We start from the raw sequence: 21547 nt of genomic DNA, 5'->3' as shown, positions 1-21547 counted from the left end.
GGCAATGTATTTTCCTAAAAAAGAGATGTAAACAAGATGCACCCCAACAGTTTATGATAACTCAGCCAAATCTAAGCAAGATAAAAATGAAGTGTTGTACAGTCTTTTCCAAAGGCTAATTGTTATTATAGATTTCTTTATAACAATAATTAGCAGCAGGTTAGTTAGGATATATAAAAAGCACATAATTTGTGTTGTGATAAATGTCACTATTTCATACAAGGCTCTACAGTGAGTTGCTTCTCTTAAATAAATCAGGTATTTTTATCCTACCGATAGCATCCTGGTCATCCAAAAAAACCTAAACCACTAATATTATTTTTTTGAATTAGAAATAAATGCTGCTTTTCTAAAAGTATTTAGTTCATCCTCTGCAATAACCAGAAAGACCTACCTTTGTGCAACTGAAAAGTGACACATCCTTTGGAAAAAGTCTGTAAACTATTTAGGGTTAGAATAAACCACTAAAACAATTTTAAAGCTTATATCTTGACACAGATATTAACATATATATCCTGTACAAGTTAAGCATGTTCATTTCATTTGTTAGTTTTTGAGCTCAAGAAAAGCAAATTCAAACAATACTGTCCACAGCTAAAAATCCTGCTACCACCTAACTTCGCATATAAGCCACAAATGAGTCAAACTGCAATGGCAGTTATGACAATATTGTTCCTCTTTCTGACCAGGACTGCCTGTCATTCCACATGGGACACCAGTGTTATTTTTGAAAGACAGACTGTAATATTGTTGCAAACTCATTTGAGATTAACAAAAAATCTTTCATTTAGCGATGTGCAGCCATTCTGCAAACAACATAGCTCCACGGAAATGAAATGCTTTTGTATGACGTTTATTACTAACTCATCTGCACGTGCCTCGTCGAACCTGATGGCAGGACACAAGTGTAGAACTCAGTGTAAATAATAAAATTACTTCAAACGCAGTAAGCAAGAGCGCTTAAATGCATGCACAGGTTTTGAGGCCAACCATGACAAGCTTTATTAGTAAGAATTTGGCTGGGCCTGCATTTCGTCTGGTCTCACTCCATTCCAATGACTTTGCCTTAATGCGAATGCTTACAGAAAGTCAAATGTGAGAATATATGAACATTATGGCCAAATGTGTGTAAAGCACATCATGTTTGGGTTGCTTGTCTATTACAGGCCTCATGTAATTTAAAATCCTTGTGTTTTTTCTTTATTAGTAATTCCGACAAACCCTAGAGTCGGTGCTTGCATAATCTACTTCACTAGCGCAGGAAGTACTTGCCATCTGAGCTCATGAAGCCCTTGGCTTCAATTATTACTAACTTTAAAAATGACTTTTTTCCATAAAATTTATACAGATACAAGTGTGTATGCATCTTATTATCTTCTTTCTCTTGAACCTGACTGAAAGCTAACTGGCATCAGTTCACTGACTTTCAGTGGATAGTCTTGGTACTTAGATTTACTTGATTATCAGAACTTAATTGATTGTAGTAATTTATTGACAGCTCTAGGAGAAAATGAATTTAAAAAATAACTCCTAGTTAAGAATTAGTTGAAGCTGCTGCTGGTATTCTCCTTCTCCCTCTTTTTTTTTTCTTCTTTTTTTTTTTTAAAAAAAAAAAAAAAGATAATGCTAATTGATATACTCACCCTGAATGAATAGGGCTGGAAGAAAGAGCCACATTGTCCAAGTTTTCAGGGCCCCAGCTTAAGCGATATGAATTCTTCTCAACTTCTTTGGCCAGAGTTGTTACCTTTGTAAGCAAAAAACCCTGCTTTTTACTACAATAAAACCAATTAATCAACCAAACAATAAGAAGATGCATTTTGTACAGTACTGCCTAAAGCGTTTACACTCTTCAAAAAGAAAACAAATGAATGATAATAGCATAAGCATATTGGAAACATTACTTACTGTAACGTTTTATACTTGCCCAAAGTAATCATATCTTAGTGCTCACACTGAAATGAATGATGTGATTTATCAAAGCGATTTCCTAATCATTATTTTTTTAACTTATAGGCATGCCTCACAATATTATCTTTGAGGACAATGCCCTCCAGTTCATTAGATCGCCTGAATATTTGGCCCAAGGGCTATTAGTATCATTCAAAAATAAGTTAAAATGGCGATTGTTATAAAGATAGATCCTGTACTACGTTCACTCAGCACAGCCATTTATCTTGGAACAGAGTTTCATATTGCATATAGTACAATATGCCATTAAATATCAACCGAAATTAAAGAGATTTATATTACGATAGATAGGCAGCATGCACTACACGGTATCATTACTACAATCTAAACAGCAATCTTTTTATATTTCCATATTTGTCCAACTGGTGAGTGAAGTAAAGAGACTGTGCTTACCTGCTGGCTGGGGATTACAACGGTGTCATCGATCATGGCACTGTCCCTCAGGTAGGAGGCATGGCTCAGCGTGTGAGACCTGTCTGAACTGAAGGACCGCAGGCTGGTAGGTTGGTAGGATGCCATAGCAATGGATCAGCAGTACAGATGATGTTGTAAAGGTGTGATGAGAGAACGAGTGGGAGAATGAAAAAAAGCGTGCTATTAGCAATATCATGCAGCTTCCAGGGGGAGTATGTAATAGTCATGGGGGGAAAAACAGCTTTACAAATCCGTTATGCCACCTTTCTGACCAAGGGCCATGAAGTCTTTTGGCTGACTTTTGTTTGCCCCAAACGCAGAACCTAGAGATTAGTCTAGGTGACAGTTCATATTCACAAATGGCTTTCTGGCATGATCATTTCCTTATTACAAGGAGCACGAATTCCTTTTGAGTAAGGCTCTTTGGAGGAGTTTTCTCACCTGCTTCAAAATGCAAACAACTTACTACAGAAAACAGAATGCTAACACCTGAAGAAAAGCTGAAATGACTCTTGCCTACTCTCTCCCATTAAAACTGTAAATGCGTAAGGCTTGGTCTTGTCCCCTGGAAGGTACACACAGCAAGGTGAATTGTGGCCGGCCACAAGCTCCTGTGCGAGACAAGGTTCTTCCTCTGTATGCCAACAGCATCTCTAGAGCAGCAGTCCGAATGTCAGCACTGTTTTCTCCGTGAGTACACACAGCTCTACAGAGCATCGGTTGCTGTAGCAATGAGGGATGCAAGGCAGTAAATAAGCTGCTTCCAAGCACAGGCTCAGAATTTCACTGCAGCATCCAGTAGCAAAAAGCCAAAAAGACAAGTAAGACACCACAGAAGGACATATTGAGGTAAATGGGGTTTCTGCTACCAAATCTCATGAGTTTTGTCCTTTATAAGTATTTACTAGCAGCAGTATTACAACAGTGACCTTTAAGAACAGATCAGCCACCTTCAGATGTTGTACGTGCTCTCTGTGATGTTGTTCTGTACCCTGAGGAACGTAGCACATGTAACTGAAGGAAGCAGTTTTATTTTCATGGCTTACGCACCCATGAGTAGTACTCATAATGACTAACACACTGGATCAGAACAGTAGGCCATTTATCATGCAGATTTTTTAAGGATAATTAATTTTTCAGCAGTTGGCTATAAAAATATCATGATTATGTTGTGGACATGAGATTCAAGTACTTTAAATGCAGATCTTAATGGAAATCAGATTTTAGTATCTGATTCAGACCAATCAGCCTTTTTAAACAATAGCTAAATTCACTTAATAATTTTTGATCCATTTTTAAAAGCAAATAATAACCTTATTAATAGAAATATGTAACACTGAAGAATGATGAATGCCATTGTTATGCCTATTTAGCATAACAGATGGATTGCACAAAACCGAAAGCAAAGATAAGTATTACACAAGTATCAATGTTAGAAAAGTCTTGAGAAAAACGAAAGAAAACCACCACCAAGTAATCTCTCTTACATGTCATGAAATGTCTTTCACCTAGACATGTAAGGCTGATATTTAGAGTATTATTGGGATTGCTCACTTCTGGAATAAAATTCTGATTCCATTAAAACAAACAACAAAACTTATTTTGATTTCAAGTAGTTCACCCTGTCTTCATATAATAATTTCAGAAAAAAATTATGACAGGCACTCCTGACAGAAGGGTACTCTGGTTAAACATTTTAGGGTGAAATAAGTAGGCAGGGTACATGTAGCTTACTCATAACAACAGTACTTCGGTGATCATTTGTTCTTTGGATGAAAAGTGAGCTCCAGTAGCAGACCCCATTTGCCATCATTACACTTTATTGATTTTAATACTCGGCAATTTCAGAACTGCTTTGCTGTGCCATGCAATGCTTGCAAGAAGTTCACCACCCAGGTTGTAGGTTCTGCCATTCAGCTAATGTCATGTCCTGGACATGGGGGACTAAATGACAGGAAGTATGTACTAGATTTGACTGTTCTACTGTATGGTGATGTTGTCCGTACTCTCCTGCAAGTACCTGACATTACTACCACCACCACGGCCAGTACGTATCCAGTACGTAGCACATCTGTGTGAGCTCCAGTACACACCCAATGCACTCAGAGTATGGACCTCTTCAACAGACAAGGTATGCACAAGCACGACTAAGGTCTGTACCAAATTACTTTAATTTTTTACTACACTTTATTTCAAAACCAGTTCAGATGCTGCTGCCCCTGTTCTGTGCACTGTACCAGCTACATGGAGAGCTAACCAGTAGTTCAAGTCCGTGCTTCTGAGATTTAGGAACAGAGACACTGACTGAAATAACAGCCCAGTTATGGAACTGTAGTGCTGTTGGACGGAACCAATTGTTTATTATTTTTTATTATTAAAATACGACCCTGAGTAACCGGTAACACTACTGTCTAAGCGCATATTCTTTCCAAATCTGGCTGATAAATCTCAGCCCTGGGGCTTGTGATCAATAGCAGACATATATATATAATAGCAGATCTCTGCCAGACACTGAACTGTGGAACCCAGCAGCTCTGCAAAGCTCCTAACAGAAGAGTGTGTCTTGCCCGTGTTAGGTAATGCACAGGCATGCAACATCCACCTGTCCTAAACGCTGCACAAACCCCAGAAAAGCAGCAAAATCTAGCCAAGTTCCTAATCTGGTTGAATAGAAGACCACATTGCAGTACACATCCACTTGCCAGCCTAGGCAGAGATCTAGCAATCTCTAGTCCAGGTGAGTGTATCTGTCGCTGTGGGAAGCATAAGGTGTTTCACAAACCTGCTCTTTGCTGGTATCATTGAAAACTGTATAAATTGGCCTTGAAAACATTTCACTATTCAGACTGAAAGCCTTCCTCTCAGCAGTCATGAGCCAGAGAGGTGGAAGGGACACACAGAAGAGTCTTTTCAGATACTGGTGATCCAATGTGGCCTGAATCAGTTCTTTTTCTCCATATTCAGAAGGAGAATCTACCTCATGTAGTCAATTCTATTGATTTTTTTATTCTACCACTGTTTCTCCACATAAAAAATGAAAACAGCTCACTTTCCCAGCAGCATGATGACAGGAGGACAGCTACCAGTTGTGATCGATCTCGTGCAGCTTCAGAGAAGTTTCTCTGGGACAGTAGCTATGTCATACTGTGACCTTCCTAGACAGACAGTACTGTGGTACCTTTATTTACCTCTGCATACCATGCTCATTTAAGACCACAACCACCTCCAACAACGTGTTTTGTTTGGTTCTTAAGGTCAACATTCCAGCCCCACAGCAGGCCTCCAAAATGGATGAACAGAGACAAGTGCCATGAAAGGATATAGAGACGACGTTTTCATGCTATGTAATACCTACCTGGGCATGGTGCTATGAAAGCATATGAAAAAGAATGAAGGGGAGAGAGAAATAAAATAAATAGGGAAGATGGTTACGAAAGAAAAAAAATATATATGTTTTTAAATCAAATTGTTTAATGCATAAAATTATGTGAGCATAGGCTGCTAACATTATTTTGCTTTGCTGAATTTCTTGAAAAACCAACATCAGTGTGATGTAATGAAAATCACAAGGAAAACCAAAATAATGCAAGCAGTCTGTGAAAATTCTTACAACCAGTAACCTGACGGTGACAGAAAATGACACATGGAGTTAGAAAATGCCCTTTTTTTCATTTGTTCTGCCTTTATCATTTTGCTTCATTTCAATATAACCATGTGTGATAAATAATGTAAAATCATTACCATAAAACACAAAATAGGACACATCAATTATATGCCTGTGAAAATCTACTGAAATCCATTGACAGTGTTTAAAAGTTAAATTATTCTAAACGAGAGCAAAAACTGACTTAACACTTGCCAGAACAATCGTTTCCATGCAACATCTTAAAACAAAAACAAAAAAACAACCCAATGTTGTTACCATTGAAAAAGCATAATAAAAGGGTTTGATTTTTAAGCACTCTGATGCAGTTCATAAACATCTTCTGAGACTCAAAAGCAACACAGTCACTTTGTTTTCAGTGGATTCACTGGAGCTGTCTAAAAACCAACAAAGACTCCAAGTTTATAAGACCTCAGTGATGAGAGATTTACACATGCTGTGAGGCAAACTAAGCTGTTTCCTGACATCTTTTGTTCCAGGAGCAATTCACAGCCTACTGAAGTAAACAGAACAGATCCAGCTGATTCCACTGAGCTTCAGAAATGCTGCCAGAATAACAATCAAGACTGGAAAACGAAGTTTTCAAATACTTTCACACTACAAATACTTTCTGTTGCCAAGATCCCAAGGTTTTTGTTGTTGTTTTTTGTTTGTTTGTTTTTAATGAATCTTAGTTCCCCATGAACTACTCCAAAAAGTCAGCTCACCTACTGCTAAAAGACCCTGTCCACCCACCCATTCCCTCACTCATGGCAGGAGATCAGGATGATTCACGAGCCCTTTCCATATACAGCCAGACTCTTCTTCCTTTGCCTGACCACAAAGACAATAAAGCAAGCCATGCTTTTTCAAGAATCAAGTAAGAATCAGGAACAATTTCTTCTCTAGATTCTGAGTACAGTATTAGTGCCAGATGTATTAGTTTCTGGACTGGTTAGGAGATATTCCTCCTGACCACACCTTCTCCTACGAAGTGGCAACTGGCACACCGACCTATCTAATGAAGAAATCTTGACAAGTGCATCCCATGTCTCCCTTGATTTAGAGACACTGAGAAAGGAATTCCAAACACTTGCAACAAAACGTGTGTAGAACTGCCACAAGAAAACACGTGTCCAGGCAAATACCTGTCAGATCGCCCTCCTTCCAAGCTGTACCTCAGGTAGTTCATACCATCTAAGAACTGGCTGCTTGGTAAAGAGTCATCTCCGAGTTCTTTGAGGTCTTCTGGCCTAAGGTACTCTCCTCCATCTCCTGTCATTGTATCATCACCTTTAAACCAAACACAGAAGGGACAGAGATAAGCACACGCACGTTTGATTTCATTTGCACATTGGGATCTAACAGCTGAATGGCACAATTACAGGAAGGCATTTCCCTTTCAAGAAACACTGCAATCCACAAGCAATTAATGTATTTAATGAAGCTTGCACATCAAGCAGGATTAAAGGAAATTAAAATAAATGAAGTTGAATAAACAATTGTATTTCATCTATTTTTTGCTGTTGCACATACTGTCAAGGGGCAAATTTCTTTGCTATTCTGTAAAGCATGGTCTGTCCCTCACTTCACCTTTTTTAGCTCTCTAGTCACAGGTATGTTGTATCACAACCGGGAAGTTTATGATTAAATATTGCCATATATTTGACTGCATGTTATGTGTTTTCACCTGAAAAAGTGTCTTCTCTAGACTTATGCCTGACAGTTGCAAATCCTAATTCAAACTCTCCATTGTCCAAATACCTCTTCATATGAGGACAACTCACCCAAGTTCCAACATCATTCTGTGATATGCAAAAGATTATTATTTCTAAAACATGGCCATATCCAGAATCTGGAAATAAATTCACATGTGTAGATGATATTGATCGTTAATCCAAAAGTAATTCATAATGAATCAAAGCCTAAATGATACTTGGTTATTTGATACAGTAACCTTTTTGCACATATAACTTGACTTTTCAGGTTCAAAATGATTTTCCCAAGGAAATTCTGTCTATATGAAGACATTGTTTGCTTTTCCTGGCAGACAAACAAAACAGCTTAAATTGCCACGCAGCATGTAGATGTTTCTTTTCATTCCTATTTGCAAGATAGTTTCTCTCCACAGTTTATTCACGGAGACATTATGTATTTCAGCCACTTTTGCACTGGTTAGCGTGAACCTGCCAGCAGCCTGGTGTGGCCCACAAAAGCACGCAACAGGACCCCGGGCTGGCCATCAACGTGTCCAGTTTTTCTCATTTTCTCAGCTGCATTGGCAAGTGTGAAGAACCTGAAGCTCCTGTTCAGTTATGCGAAGAAGACTGCAGCTGTCATACAGGAACAGTATTCAGCAGCTACACGTCCCAGCTGCAGGAATTCACCCTGATATGCTCAGAAACACAAAGGATTGCAAGGGCTAGACAAGTGGTATCTGCGCTGTCAGAATTCACTGGGCATCAGGACAGTTGTCTCCTGTGTGATCTAAAGACCTAACAAAGCGAGGCTGCAAAAAACAATTAATGCTACTGCTGCTATTTCTAGTAGAGCACCCTTTTTTTTTTCCCTGCAAAATCTTAGCACAACAAAGCACATGAGTGGTGCTCACTCCTAAAGGAAGAAAACTTGGTATTTGTTCTCATAAAACAAATCAAGTTAGTTTTTCTATCTTGATGTTTCAGCTAATAAATAAATCATTTTTAATTTTTTCACCTAAAAACATGTAAGCTGTGGGATTTTAAAGATTTTTGTGTGCACACAAGTATTATATATAAAAGTGAGCCCTAAATCTTCGCAGTATAGAGACAACAGCTCTTGAAAATTCCATCTGCCCACACTAAGACGGAGAAACTGGGCACAGTTTCACAGAAGACAATGAAATGCATTTAATCATTGCATGTTTCCTGCCTTCTGACAGATGATGCCTCCTGTTTCCTGGGAATGTCAAATTATAAAGCAGAGGGCTTAGTGAAAACTTGGAAGATATTAAGGCAATGATGTTAATCAAACAATAAAAGGAATATCAAGTTATATTGTGAATAACTAGGTACTAGTAATCACACCGGACATTCCAGCTATAATAGAAACAAAGGCAAAATCTTCACTACTTCCATCACACCCACATCCTTTAAAAAATACCAAATCAAATCTCTACTCTTATTTCAACTTTGGCTTCTCATCTAAGAGTTGTCAATAATGAGTCTAAGTAACACTGGCAGTTTTGTGTGATGTATCTGTAAACAGTAGTAGGAGTATACATGAATCATAGAATGGCTCGGGTTGAAGGGGACCTTAAAGACCATCCAGTCCTAACCCCTGCCATGGGCAGGGACACATCTCACTAGGTCAGGTTGCCCAGGGCCTCATCCAACCTGGCCTTGAACACCTCCAGGGATGGGGCATCCACAGCTTCTCCGGCCAGCCTGTTCCAGTGCCTCACCACTCTCTGAGTGAGGAATTTCCTCCTAACCTCTGATATAAATCTCCCTTCTTTTAGTTTAAAACCATTCCCCCTTGTCCTGTCATTATACGACCGAGCAAAATTTGCTCTCCATCTTTTTTATAAGCTCCCTTAAGTACTGAAAAGCCACAATAAGGTCTCCCTGGAGCCTTCTCTTCTTCAGGTTAAACATCCCCAACTCTCTCAGCCTTTCTTTGCAATGTCTTCAGAACATTTATCTGTTGGTAACGCAGCTTACTTGCTAGTATACTAGTCTTGAGTGAGGGAACCAGAAGTTAATATCACTCCCCACCAAGCCCTGTGCCCTTCCTTCTTCACTGAATGAAACCAAAACTCCTAAAAAAAACTGCATGGCCTAGTATATGAAGAAAAAAATGTGTTGAAGTATAAATGATTGTGCAGCAGCATAACTCTTCATACAACTGTGCTTACCTGAGAGTCTTAATGTCAGGTCTGCAGGGCAATTGCACATATACAACAGGAATTATTTTAAGTCTGTGTAAGAAGCACTCATTCATCCTGCCAGTAACACTGCGTTGTCATTAAAATATCTCAGTGTCGTCATTAAGATATCTCACACAGCTCTACTGAATCTCAGCCAACTCATTGTGCTGGAATTTGTACAAAAACATACACAGACTTGTTATCTGCCGAGAAGAAATTACACATTCAGCTGACCATGAGCTTCTTTACACAGCACATTTTACTGGATGGCAGTTTTGTAGCAGTACAAGAAATGACCCCTTTTAATCATGCTGGAAATGCTTCATTCACGTTCCCCACCAAATTAATGGCAGTCGTGTTTTCTCCACTTACAGTTCATGACACATATAGCTCTTTACATTGATCTTACAAGATTTCCCGTGCAAAATTTTCCAATTTCCCTTTTCAAAATTGGAAAAATTGGAAAATTTTCAATTTTCAAAATTTTCCAATTTCCATTTTCATCACTGCCGCTGCTCATCTCTCAAATATCTCTAAAGATTTTATCCAAATCCGAATTTCTGAATAATGTCATCTCCTTTAGGGAGTTACGAACAGAAGGAGAATACACAGAAGGAAATACCAATCAGCTGGACTCTTCTAAAAGAAACACTGGGGTTTTACTGGAAAGGACACTCGAACAACAGAAGTCAAACAACGAATCTCCAAACCTAGGAATCTATATTTAGTATTTAAACAAAAAATGGCAAATATTTGAGTTCCTGCACTTGTTGCTGCTATTATTTTTATTTTGCAGAGTGCAAATAGTTCCCAATACAATGGGTAGCTTTCCCATAGCACACAAAGTGTCACGGTCCCACTGCACTCTCACCAGTGATCCAGTTCATCCATTAATCTGCTTCCAGTGGTCAAACTAATGCCTTGGAACAAAACGCAAGCACCCCACACCCCCAGAATCATACATTTTGTACAGGTTTGCAACATGCAGGATTCTTTCGTTTCTCCTCAGAAGGCGAGAGGAAAAGAATCAAAGAAGGAGAGAAATCACTTGAAGCAAGAGGATGGAAACAAAGGGTGGGACTGGCAAGGGTCAGGTTGCAGGAGAAGGGGTCATGGGGACAGCTTAAGTTGTCCATAAGGTTCCAGGCCTATTTCTTGGAAAAAAAGGGAGAAGGAGATGTGGAACTGGTAAAAAAAGGTGCTAAACATTTCTATGAGTTGTTGGCTGCCTTCAAAACCTATTAAATTGAGTGGCCTCTTCTGCAGAAGGGGGATGCAGCACTTTGCAGCACTGGATCAAAGGTGAGTAAAGACAGCGAAAGAAGAGAAGAAAACAGGATGTAGAGGTGGAAAAAAAGAGACAGTAAATCTGAGAATCAGAACCTGAAAATTCGATAAGTTTAAGGACTTAACCACTATGCTTAAGGCAAGGAAGGCCCAATAAAGAAACCAGTAATGGGCAAGTGAAAACTACATTAAATGGTTGCTCTGTTAGTCTTAAATCTTTGTCTTAACCAAGCCAACCAAAGGCATAACTACTTTAAGCAGCAAAGCACAGCATGGAGGTTCTTGTGCTGGTGAATCCATGCGTACCGGAGTACAGAGCTGTGCAAACACACCGGCTCAGAAGCACGACAGCCACGGCGATTCAGGGCTGTATGTGAGCAAATGAGCTATCCCACAGCAGGAGCCCCTAAGCCAGCAGCAAGGTCATGCAGCTCACCCGAGAGGTATCCCCACACAATCCTGCACTGTGACGTGCAACCAAGAAGGGGAAGTTTTCCCCTCTGCTCTGTTTTGTGCTGTAGATGTACCCCAAAAAACTGACCAGCTAGTTCTCTGAGGACCCCGAACCTTTAAGACGCTGCTGCCACAGAAACTGACCTAAAAGAGCAGCAGTGGTATCATACTGCTGACCTTCGGGCAGCTTCAATGGAGCCTCACACCACCATGAAACATGAGGCACACGGTTCAGCCTCTGCGGAGCAATCAGCACTGCATGCGGCTAGTGATCGCGCAGTTAGGCAGGCAGGCACACAAAAAACACACCCAGCATGAACGAGAACCTTCCCCTCACCAGCCCTTTCAAAATTCAGCTGCCTCGAGGTTTTTCTCTTCGCCTAGATTAGGGAGCTGAGTAAATACCATTGCCAGTCACTGTAAGAGCTACACAGAGCTGTTTTCAGAGAGTGCATTAAACAGCCAGCTCACAAAAATCCACAACTAATCAAATTTTTGCTCAAGTCAGCAACGTTGTATGGTAACTCTTACCAGTCTTTTGTTTTGTTTTTCCATTTATGCTGATCACATATTATTTCTGTGTACCAAGAACCCACGCTATCCAAATATAGACAGTAGTAACTGAGACCCACTGCTAAGATGTCTCTTAGCAGGAAGGGAAGCACCCAGGCAGATTTTTAATATCTGACTGGCCAGTCGAAAAGTAAGTACTTGTCTTACTCTGAACAAGGAGTACAGAAAAAAATAAAATAAGTTTCATGCTGATGATTGCACGCGTTTCAACACAGGTATTGAGCATCATAAATCATTTAATGGACTCTTAAGAGAAACAGACTGAATGCTGAGACCACAGATCTGCTCCTTCAGTGATGGTTTGGCTGAACATAGGGGATTTTATCAAACCATCCAAGCTGGAGACCCATGCTGATAGGTCCAGTCCCTTTCTTCTAGTTCAGTGGTTATTTCCTACCTATATAACTGATTAAATTAACCAGCAATTGGGAACCACTTCGAGATCTTTCAACAAAAACATGCTTAAATGCAAAATAACACTGAAGACCCAGTAGCTTTGGGGGCACGCAGCCACGTGCAATTCTCACCTTAGCAAGTCAGTATCGGCCAACTGGAGAAGTGCTTGATTAATGTTTCTAAAAGAGAATAGCTTCCCCCCCTAAAAAATATCCTCCTTACTGTCACATGCAAATGCTTGATCAGATAAGCAGTTTTAAATTTTATACCACTGCACTCTGGATATACGTCTACAGCATCAACTGTTTTGGGGAAGCAGTGACAAAGGCTGTTCCCTCAGAGCTCTCCTGCTATTTAAGTGAATTGCAACAGACAATTTCTGCAGGAGAATTCCTTTGGAACTGTTTCTAACAAAACATACAGAAAATGTAGGAAAAGGTTAAAAAACGAAAGAAGGAGGGCTGTGATAGAAACTGCCAGAAATTGCCTTTAAGAGATGTTTTTACAGCCAGATACAGCCATGTGAGTTTGCCAAAATTACCGTTTTCTCTGCTACATGCAGATAAGTCTACAGCTCCCCACATACGTGCTGCTTCTTAAAAGTAACAGATGGAGAAGGGACAGCTATGGTAAGCATGATTTTTACTGCAATATCTAAGTCCTGATGTAAGCATCTCAAAAGAAAAGCATAACACAGAGTTTCTCTGACACTTCCCTTGGCCACCTCCAGTTCCCTGAAGTCGACCCTCTATTTAATGGCTCCCCCACACTAGGAGTTTCCCTGAAATACAAGAGGTAATAGCAGGGCTATTTATAAAGCTGCTAAGTTGGATCTAGGTAACAAAGAAGAAAAGCACTACCTTTCTAGAACCGGAGCAGGACAAGCTACTCCTGCCTCTCTAAGCCACAGAAACCTTGGAAAGTCACACATATTAACTGGCATGCTGACAAGTCTGAGGTGTGGTGCGGCTACCATGGGATGTACGGTCAACCTGGGACTTGAATGAGTTCCTTGTATGGCTTCAAGAGGAGCAATAAAGCAGATCCCACTGAGATTTCTGAGCAGGAAATGTCATTAAAAAAACATATTGGGGAAGGTGATGGAGAACTGATTCAGCTTTTTGTTCCCCACCAGAATGATGCTTTATTCTCATGGAAGAAGAGAATTCACTTTAAATCAGGTGTTATCTATGAAATAAGAAATTTCCTCACAATATGAAACACTTACATGGGGCATTAAGCAAGGAAAGTTTGCTCTAGCTGTACGGACATCTGTGACTCAAAACAAACCTTCACCAAGATTCTGCACTTGTTAAAGTGAAAACGATGGGGAAATGGTCTTTTCCTTCTTACCAAGGATCCCATTTACTTACTAATTTTGCCTTTATGAAATTCACATGGCAAGTACCTCTCTTTCACGTAGCACTTTTTATAAGATTTATAAAATGTTATATACTGACACACAAGTCACAGCTGTGTTGTTCCAGAGGGAACAACTGCCCGAGATACCTGTTGTGCAAGGAATGGGTAGTGTTCCTCTGACTGGGACAATCTTCAGCTAATTAAGGTTAATGCAAATGCAAAAGCAGACATTTTTTTTAACCAGCCATGGGTAGGAATAACATCTAGTATCTTTAAAGACATCTTCCGATCAGATGGGTATGACTAGTCAAAAACACATTTCTCCTTTTTAACACGCTGATTTGATTTGCTTGAATGAACAATCTGTTGTAGCTCCCCATGTTTCAGATTTTTTCAGATTCAGAGATTTTAATCTCTGCAGAAAATAATGCAAGGCTCAACATTGCTCATAAAGTAACAATTTAGGACAGAACGTATAAGTAAATACAGTAGTGTCTCCTGGTAATGCACATGCATTATTCCTTCTTTGCACAAACAAATGTGTTTGTACTTTTGATCATGCCTACGGATTTCACTGACATCATTTATTATTGCTAATCTGGTCAATTCTATTTTTTGTCAACAACACTGAAGCAAATGAAGAACATCAGTTTCTTTAAAACTTGCCAAAATTTTTGCAGCCTACCCACAATCTCCTATTTTTCAGTACTAAAATGTTGACAAGTGAGCAATCTTTAGCAGATTCTATCCCAATAAAAATAGGTCTAATTTCTTTGTAATGACAGTACCAGATATAAAAAAAGAAATGAAAGCTATGTTCTGTCTGAAAGATTTCAGTGGAAAAATTCAAGTAAGTCTTTGTTATATTTTTTTCTTTACAGATCCTAGCAACAATGTCAATAAAGCTATAAGAGAAAAATTGAGCAGCTAACCATTAGACTGAGAACCTTTTGCATTTACAAGACACAGACAAAAAAAAAAAAAAAGGCTACCATTCTTCAGATTTGCTGTGGCATTGGCATATCTGACACTTTTAAGAATTTCTTTTTTAAATCCTCCTTTTGCTCAGGCAAAAAGATAAAGTATATCTAATTTCATAGAACCAATTCCCATCATCATGGATGATGACCTTGTTAAAATGATCCAGCTGTAAATGTAAACCATCCGTAAAACAAATCTTTTAGGGCATCTAAAGCATAAAAATTAATAAAAAATTTGGGACTGATATAGGCATATTTTCTGTGCAGGTTCTCATAAGTAAAGTTTTAAGAATTAACACTCACTCACTTCCTATTTCTTTGTGAGCACGTTTCTTTCCCTTTTTCAGTTGAATTTTCAATACATAGCTTTTGATTTACTTCTGTAAATCAACTGTCTTTGGGTATATTTTATACCACTAGTTATAAGATGCTTAATTTAGAGTGTGAATTAATTCAGTGGTGTTATTCTGAATTTACAGTGTTTTAACGTGCACTAACAGCACCTTATGGAATTCTTACCAGGAACAGTTGCTGGCTTCAACTTTAAATTCCAGGTTTTATTAGGCAAATTACTCCTTAAGTCTTCCACTAATTAAGCCACTATTTCATTGGAATGATGTGCATATACAACATAAATGAATTCTGCCCAGATTTAACAGCTCATTTCTCACGCATATGCCAGTAACATTAATGTACTCGCTGTTACATTTTAGCATTGTTTACTGCTGTTAGAGGTACTATTGTGGAATTCAGTATTTTTATCAACGTGCAAGCTGCAGTTACCACAAACAGAAAATGTTCTCTTTGACAAAATAATATTTTGGGGCATCAGAGCACATTATCATTTCATAATAACAATATTCATAATACTAATGAGGTGGTCCGTTAGTTCCAGACAAGCAGTTATGAAGACAGGTAGACAGGTGCATGCAGCATTTTCTTCCACGGTCCCAAAGGGCCAGGCAAAGCAGCTTTTCATTATTCCATTCAACAACTGGCCCAAGACAATTACACTGACTTTCACAGGGTCACTCAGGAATCACCAATGGTATAGAAATAAATTCCTAAACCCTACAGGACTGTATATGTGCAAAGCAGTAACTTCTCAGTCCATGGCCTGACTCCATTGATCATGTATATCTGAACCAGACCTAATGAGCAACTTTGGAAGTTCTGTTCATTGACACTTTGTCTAGAATGAAAAAAAAAAGGTCTATTCTGGAAAAAACTTTTAATCCATAAAATGGATATTTTTTAAAATCATAAATCTGATGTAAATGGGTATGGATTAGCTGTAGACTGTTTTTTTTTTAGAATCTAAGATCACATTTTTGTTGTCCTTAGGCAGCACAATAGTATACTGATATGCCACTGTCACTGATGCACAGCCACGAAGGGATAGCAAACCCCACTGTTATGCAGATACTGTTACTGTGGATATGTTTAAGTGATACAGTATCGCAATTTCGATCAAGCTTGACAACTAAAAGGGGGAAAAAGGAGCAACTCTGTGAGAGGAAAAATGCAACAATCTGACCCAGGGTCACTACCATATATAGGTACTAGCATATATTTATTTTTTTTTAATTATTTAAGGACATGCAATGATGCTGTTTCCATTTTTATGAACATTTCAACAAATTCAATGTCTTACTGTCTTTCTTTTTAAGATGACTTTATGGCCTTTAGATTTTTTTCAAGAAATACAAATTGAAAAAACCAAAAAACAAAAAACAACCCTGTGTTTCAACCAGGCATTGGGGTGAATCTCTACCAACTTTTAGACAAGCACTCCTCATGATAAGGATGCTTTTTCTTTGGATATTGTGATGCCATCTGATTTTTGAGACTCCATTGACTATTTGCACGTGACAGTTTGCTTGACTTTTGTCTAACCCTTCTTTGCAATGAAAATGTCAGCTTTAATGACTGTGCAGTGTGAACTGACCTTTATGATAGCCATCTCAGGGGCATGCTGCCACTACAATGGCGTCTCACCTTCTGCTTCACCTTTTCTATTCCCTTCTGCCTGCAAAAGTAGTCTGGCTGAAAAACAGCTTGTAAAAACAAACAAAGATTCATTTTTGGATACATTAGTTCTCAGGGTTGGTTCACCACATGGTGCAACGTTTGTGCTGACATAACGCAGGATATGGAAACGTGCGGTTTAGACCTATGACAACTTCTTGCAGCAGCCAGAACTTATTCTCAGAGAGACAGTGAAGCCTTATAAAAGGTAAATGGGTTGAAAACAGTTGGAGATAGAGGTCCAAACAGACATAAGTGAGAGCTCTTTGATAACCTCTTTTACTGACTGGTCTGTATAGAGAGCTACACTTGCTGTTCTGTCTCAGATGGGATTCGCAAAGGCAAATCATCAGCAGTCTGTACAGTTCTTTAGCCACAAAAATATTGTAAGAGATGAGTACAGATGAACAGCAACATATTCCTCAATATGATATTAACATATGAGAGAAAAATATAGTCTAGATTTCACAGTGTGTCTGCACTGACTTAGTCCTAACAGAAACATCTGCCTGTGCTTAACTTCACTAATTCTGTAGATTTCACTCAAATTTTAAAAGATACTTTGCAGTACTTGCCCATTACTGCTGCAAGGACACCTCAAGTGCAAATTGCTTCTTTTGTGGCAACAGCTTTAACGGAACTAAAACTTGTCACAATACAGACAAATGGCAAAATCAGATACGATGATAAAAAAAAATGCACATTTTTATAGTACGACTGTATGCACACAAGGCATTTCTGCTGGCTTGGATATGTATTTCAGGAATCACATCACTTAACATCTATGCCTGTGGGAATCTGTAGTGTAATCCCGAGCAGCACATTCTTAACCTTTTTTTTTTTTTTTTCCCCAATATCAGACCATTACCTTCTGAACATTGATTTAACAACGTATGACTATCCTTAAACACTCTTCATGGTTGGCAGTACTACAAGCAAAGAAAGCAGCAGTAAGAAACACATGTGCATGTGTGTATTTATGTGGTATATTAAAAAACTGCTAAATAAAACTGCACAGTCACAGAGCAGGAAAGGCTTATTACTGCCACAGAGTATCTCACGTATTTAGAACCACATAATAGGCCTAGAGCAGATGAAGTAGGATTTTTAAGGTATGCTAAAAGGTAAAGAATTCTAAATAATACTAGTGCTAAACATGAAAATTAAAGAATTACTTACCTACCAAGCCAAAATATTTGATAGACCATACGGTCCTTCACTTTATACTGCTAAGACTGGATTTTAGGAGTAAGAATACTGTATTATTATTGTAACAGTATACTAATTATGCAGGATAACTGTTTTCCAGGCAAAATGTAAAATACTTAACCACCAGGGATGAACAGGCTCCACCATGGAACCTCAAGTATTTATTTGCTCCAGTAGTTTTGTTGTGTTCAACTTTATCATTATATGCTTACGGCTGGCAGGTTTACCATGTCACATTAATTTATTTCAGAACATACTGTGTCACTTTAAAGCTGCCAAGAACACAGTATTAGAGAAACCTTATTGCAAGCCACTTACAAAGATTACACAATCACTAAAGGTTCATCTTCTTTATTAAAAAGTCCTCCACTCTTTCTGCGCCCAGCTACTTTATGTTCCTGTAATAAATACCATCCACGTTAGCCATTTTTTCAACATCCTCTATATTTTGCCTCTAGAAACTGTTTCCACAAGGACAATGGCATGAGGTGCTTTAATTGTGGCCAACCTGCTTAGCAACCTGCAGCAGGATCAAAGACAGAGGCACTGTTGGTGTGAGTGCTCAGTGCAGCCCTGAGAGGCAACGTGCCCAAGTACCTATATCATATTGGCTGGCTATTGACAAACAGTAGGTGTCAGATGGTAACAGGAAGCAGAGAATGTTAATTCAATGCACCGGAGAGCATTAGTCATGCTGGATGGCCACAGTAAGTTCTGCCAACTAATTAGAGATACAGGTAACAAATCTCGGACTTTCTGGCTTCCCTTATTCCTCCCACCTTTCAGGACACACAAGTCCAGCCACACTTTATAAGTAAGGAAAAGAGCAGTGTTAGGCACCCAGCTTAAGCAAATTTGTGTTGCTTCCGCACAAAAATAAAACAAACAAACCAAGTTAAACAAAAAGAGAAAGTCTGTAAATCTTACTCCATGAATATCTGCTAACAGCACCTCTGCCACTATATATTTCCCCATCACTGAAGCGTTCATCATCAGAGTGTTTAAAGGCTGTTCAGCATACAAATTGATTTGAGAAAAAGAAATACCCTAAATATTAATCCTGTAGAAGCAGATAAACATACTACGCTTTGCAGATTTAAAGATGGCTAAACAGTAGTTCACAAGAATGGGAGAAAATGAAACAAAATGAACATAAGGCTACAGGTAACATAAAGGTCTTTTGTCATCATAATTATACAAGCAGTTGGATGTTTTTCAAACAGAGAAAATACAGCATTAGTAAGCCTGACACAAAGAACTTAAATGATCATTTTGCAGCAGAAAATAGCTTATTTTGAATATAAAATAAACAAAACAAATAAACACTTGTTTGCTTTGACTTGTAGCTTTGCAAGCATTTTAAAAAAGTAGTATCTGGAGCCTAAACAAAGCAAATTTCCCAAGTGTAACTCATTTATCAGCATAATTCGCAAAGTAATACAAGCAGTTTAGGAATATGAATGTGAGTAACTTCCAGGACAATTTAAAACCACAAGTGCATTTGTGTTCTTTGTAAAAAGAAAAAAAAAAAAAAGGAAAAAATGGAAAAAAGAAAATAAAAAAGAACTTGTGTTCCTAAATCCCTTGGATTTTTTGAAACTACAACCTCTCTACAAATTATTTATACAAAAGAATAGTAACCATAAAATATGACATATGTAAGATACTGTAGTATTAATTAACACTTCTGATTATCAAAAATGACTTAGAAAATTTTTGCAAGTACATGTATATATATTAGTTGCCCCAGTGATTAAAATTTGTAAGATGCCATTCAAGAGCTTTTAGAAAGGGATGTTTTTAAGCTATTTCCTTAACTCTCTGCTGTTTAAAACCACAGTGCTTTATCAGTCCCTACAGAAGTTCACAGAAATTTTCTTGGGACTTAGCTAAGCGATACAACATATGCCTCTCGTCTGTGCACACAATAAAGTCTGGGACCAAAGTGCCAAAGTTATTAGCATGTTGTTACTTTATGTCATGCTGTATGCATCTGTGATTTGCGTGTGCCAAATACTCCCTCTAGGGAACAGTGTCCTCACCTTCCACCTTATGCATCTTCTTACGTGAATGTTTCCAATTAAGCAGAACTCCTAGATATGTGTATCTGAAATAAGTGGCTGTGATCCAAAGATTTTACTGCTCAAACTCATCTTTATGTGAGGGTCAAATCCAGCTTTGGGACTGCTTTACATTTAAATTTTGAAATGTCAAGTTGGGAAATGTTTGCATTTGCTGATTTGGTTCAGATAAGATAGTAAGCTTTTATTTATTTATTTTTCCTAAAAAAGAAGTTGTGTTTTAGTTTTGGGTCAATTTTTGGCATACTTACTCAAATGCCATAATGATTACATCATTAAAAAAATGCTATTACACAGATCATCATTTCAAGCACTGCAAAACAGAGATGTAGAAGTACGGAAGCAGCTATCCTAAACCTGTATTATAGGTGGCATAGGTGATATGGAATAGGAACTTAAAGTTGCTCACCTTCTTCATCTGAAACATCCAGAACCTCAGTCATTGTTTCAGGTACATTTAGCTTGTGCTTCTCCGTTACAGTCTGCAAAGACAGAATCATCAATCCTCAAATTAAACAGCAAAAGAGGCAGCAAAGTTTATAACAGAATATTTCCAACAGCAGCAGAAGTGAGGATCTGTTGAGACATTTCATAATGCGATTCCCCTTTCCCTAACTATATTTTTCAACATTACTTCAGAAGCTCTTGTTCTCAGTGCTGTATAGGGTGACATTTACTCTGGCAGAGAAGTACTACAACACACACACACAAAGATAATGAGCTGGTCAGAAGAATAAAAAAAAAAAAAAAGGAAAGAAAAGCAAGTTCATAGCAAATTTATTTATAAATGGTGCATGCAGAACAATTCGGTTCAGTGTTTCCAAGATGATTTTAAAATGAACTAGGTAATGTCTACAGAAGAGATTCACAAAGTTGCATGTGGCATATGGAAATTATTAAATCGTAAAGCATTTGGAAATGAAGTTATGAATGATGTGAAATTTTGAAACTAAAAAAAGATGTGAAGGATCTACACAGATCACTCGAAACACTTCTTTCTCCTCCACTCCCCCCAGAACTGACTACACTGCATATTAATGATATCCCTTTAATAAATCATTTGTATTCCCCCAAATCACATATACATCAGAACAATGTTATTTGGAGATTCTGATTTTGTGGTACAGGACAAGCATGGACCAAATACAGCTCAAAAGACACTACTAAGTGCAAGAGCACAGAGCGGGAGAATGCTGGAAGATTTTTTTTATATGTGATTTTATCTGCATAAATGACTTCCAGG

At 38.3% G+C, this 21547-nt stretch overlaps 1 protein-coding gene across 21 annotated transcripts in view; it reads right to left on the bottom strand.

Annotated features, from left to right (window-relative positions):
• Positions 1-21547, bottom strand: part of ANK2 (ankyrin 2) — a 235617-nt gene that overhangs the window by 55749 nt on the left and 158321 nt on the right. For 15 of the 21 annotated variants that reach the window (XM_066996889.1, XM_066996872.1, XM_066996875.1 and 12 more), the window contains 4 exons: positions 20714-20786; positions 7177-7321; positions 2365-2467; positions 1644-1747 (listed from right to left, as the gene is read on the bottom strand). In XM_066996889.1, the coding sequence (XP_066852990.1) occupies positions 1644-1747; positions 2365-2467; positions 7177-7321; positions 20714-20786 (425 nt within the window). Of the gene's footprint in view, positions 1-1643; positions 1748-2364; positions 2468-7176; positions 7322-19150; positions 19232-20713; positions 20787-21547 lie in introns of all 21 variants that reach the window. The other 6 variants (XM_066996871.1, XM_066996870.1, XM_066996873.1 and 3 more) reach the window with 1 other exon arrangement.

This window comes from Anser cygnoides, chromosome 4 (assembly GCF_040182565.1).
Source record: "Anser cygnoides isolate HZ-2024a breed goose chromosome 4, Taihu_goose_T2T_genome, whole genome shotgun sequence".
NCBI classification, from domain to species: domain Eukaryota; kingdom Metazoa; phylum Chordata; class Aves; order Anseriformes; family Anatidae; genus Anser; species Anser cygnoides.
The sequence above is the reverse complement of the archived record's forward strand: the minus strand, read 5'-3'. Positions and strand labels throughout refer to the sequence as shown.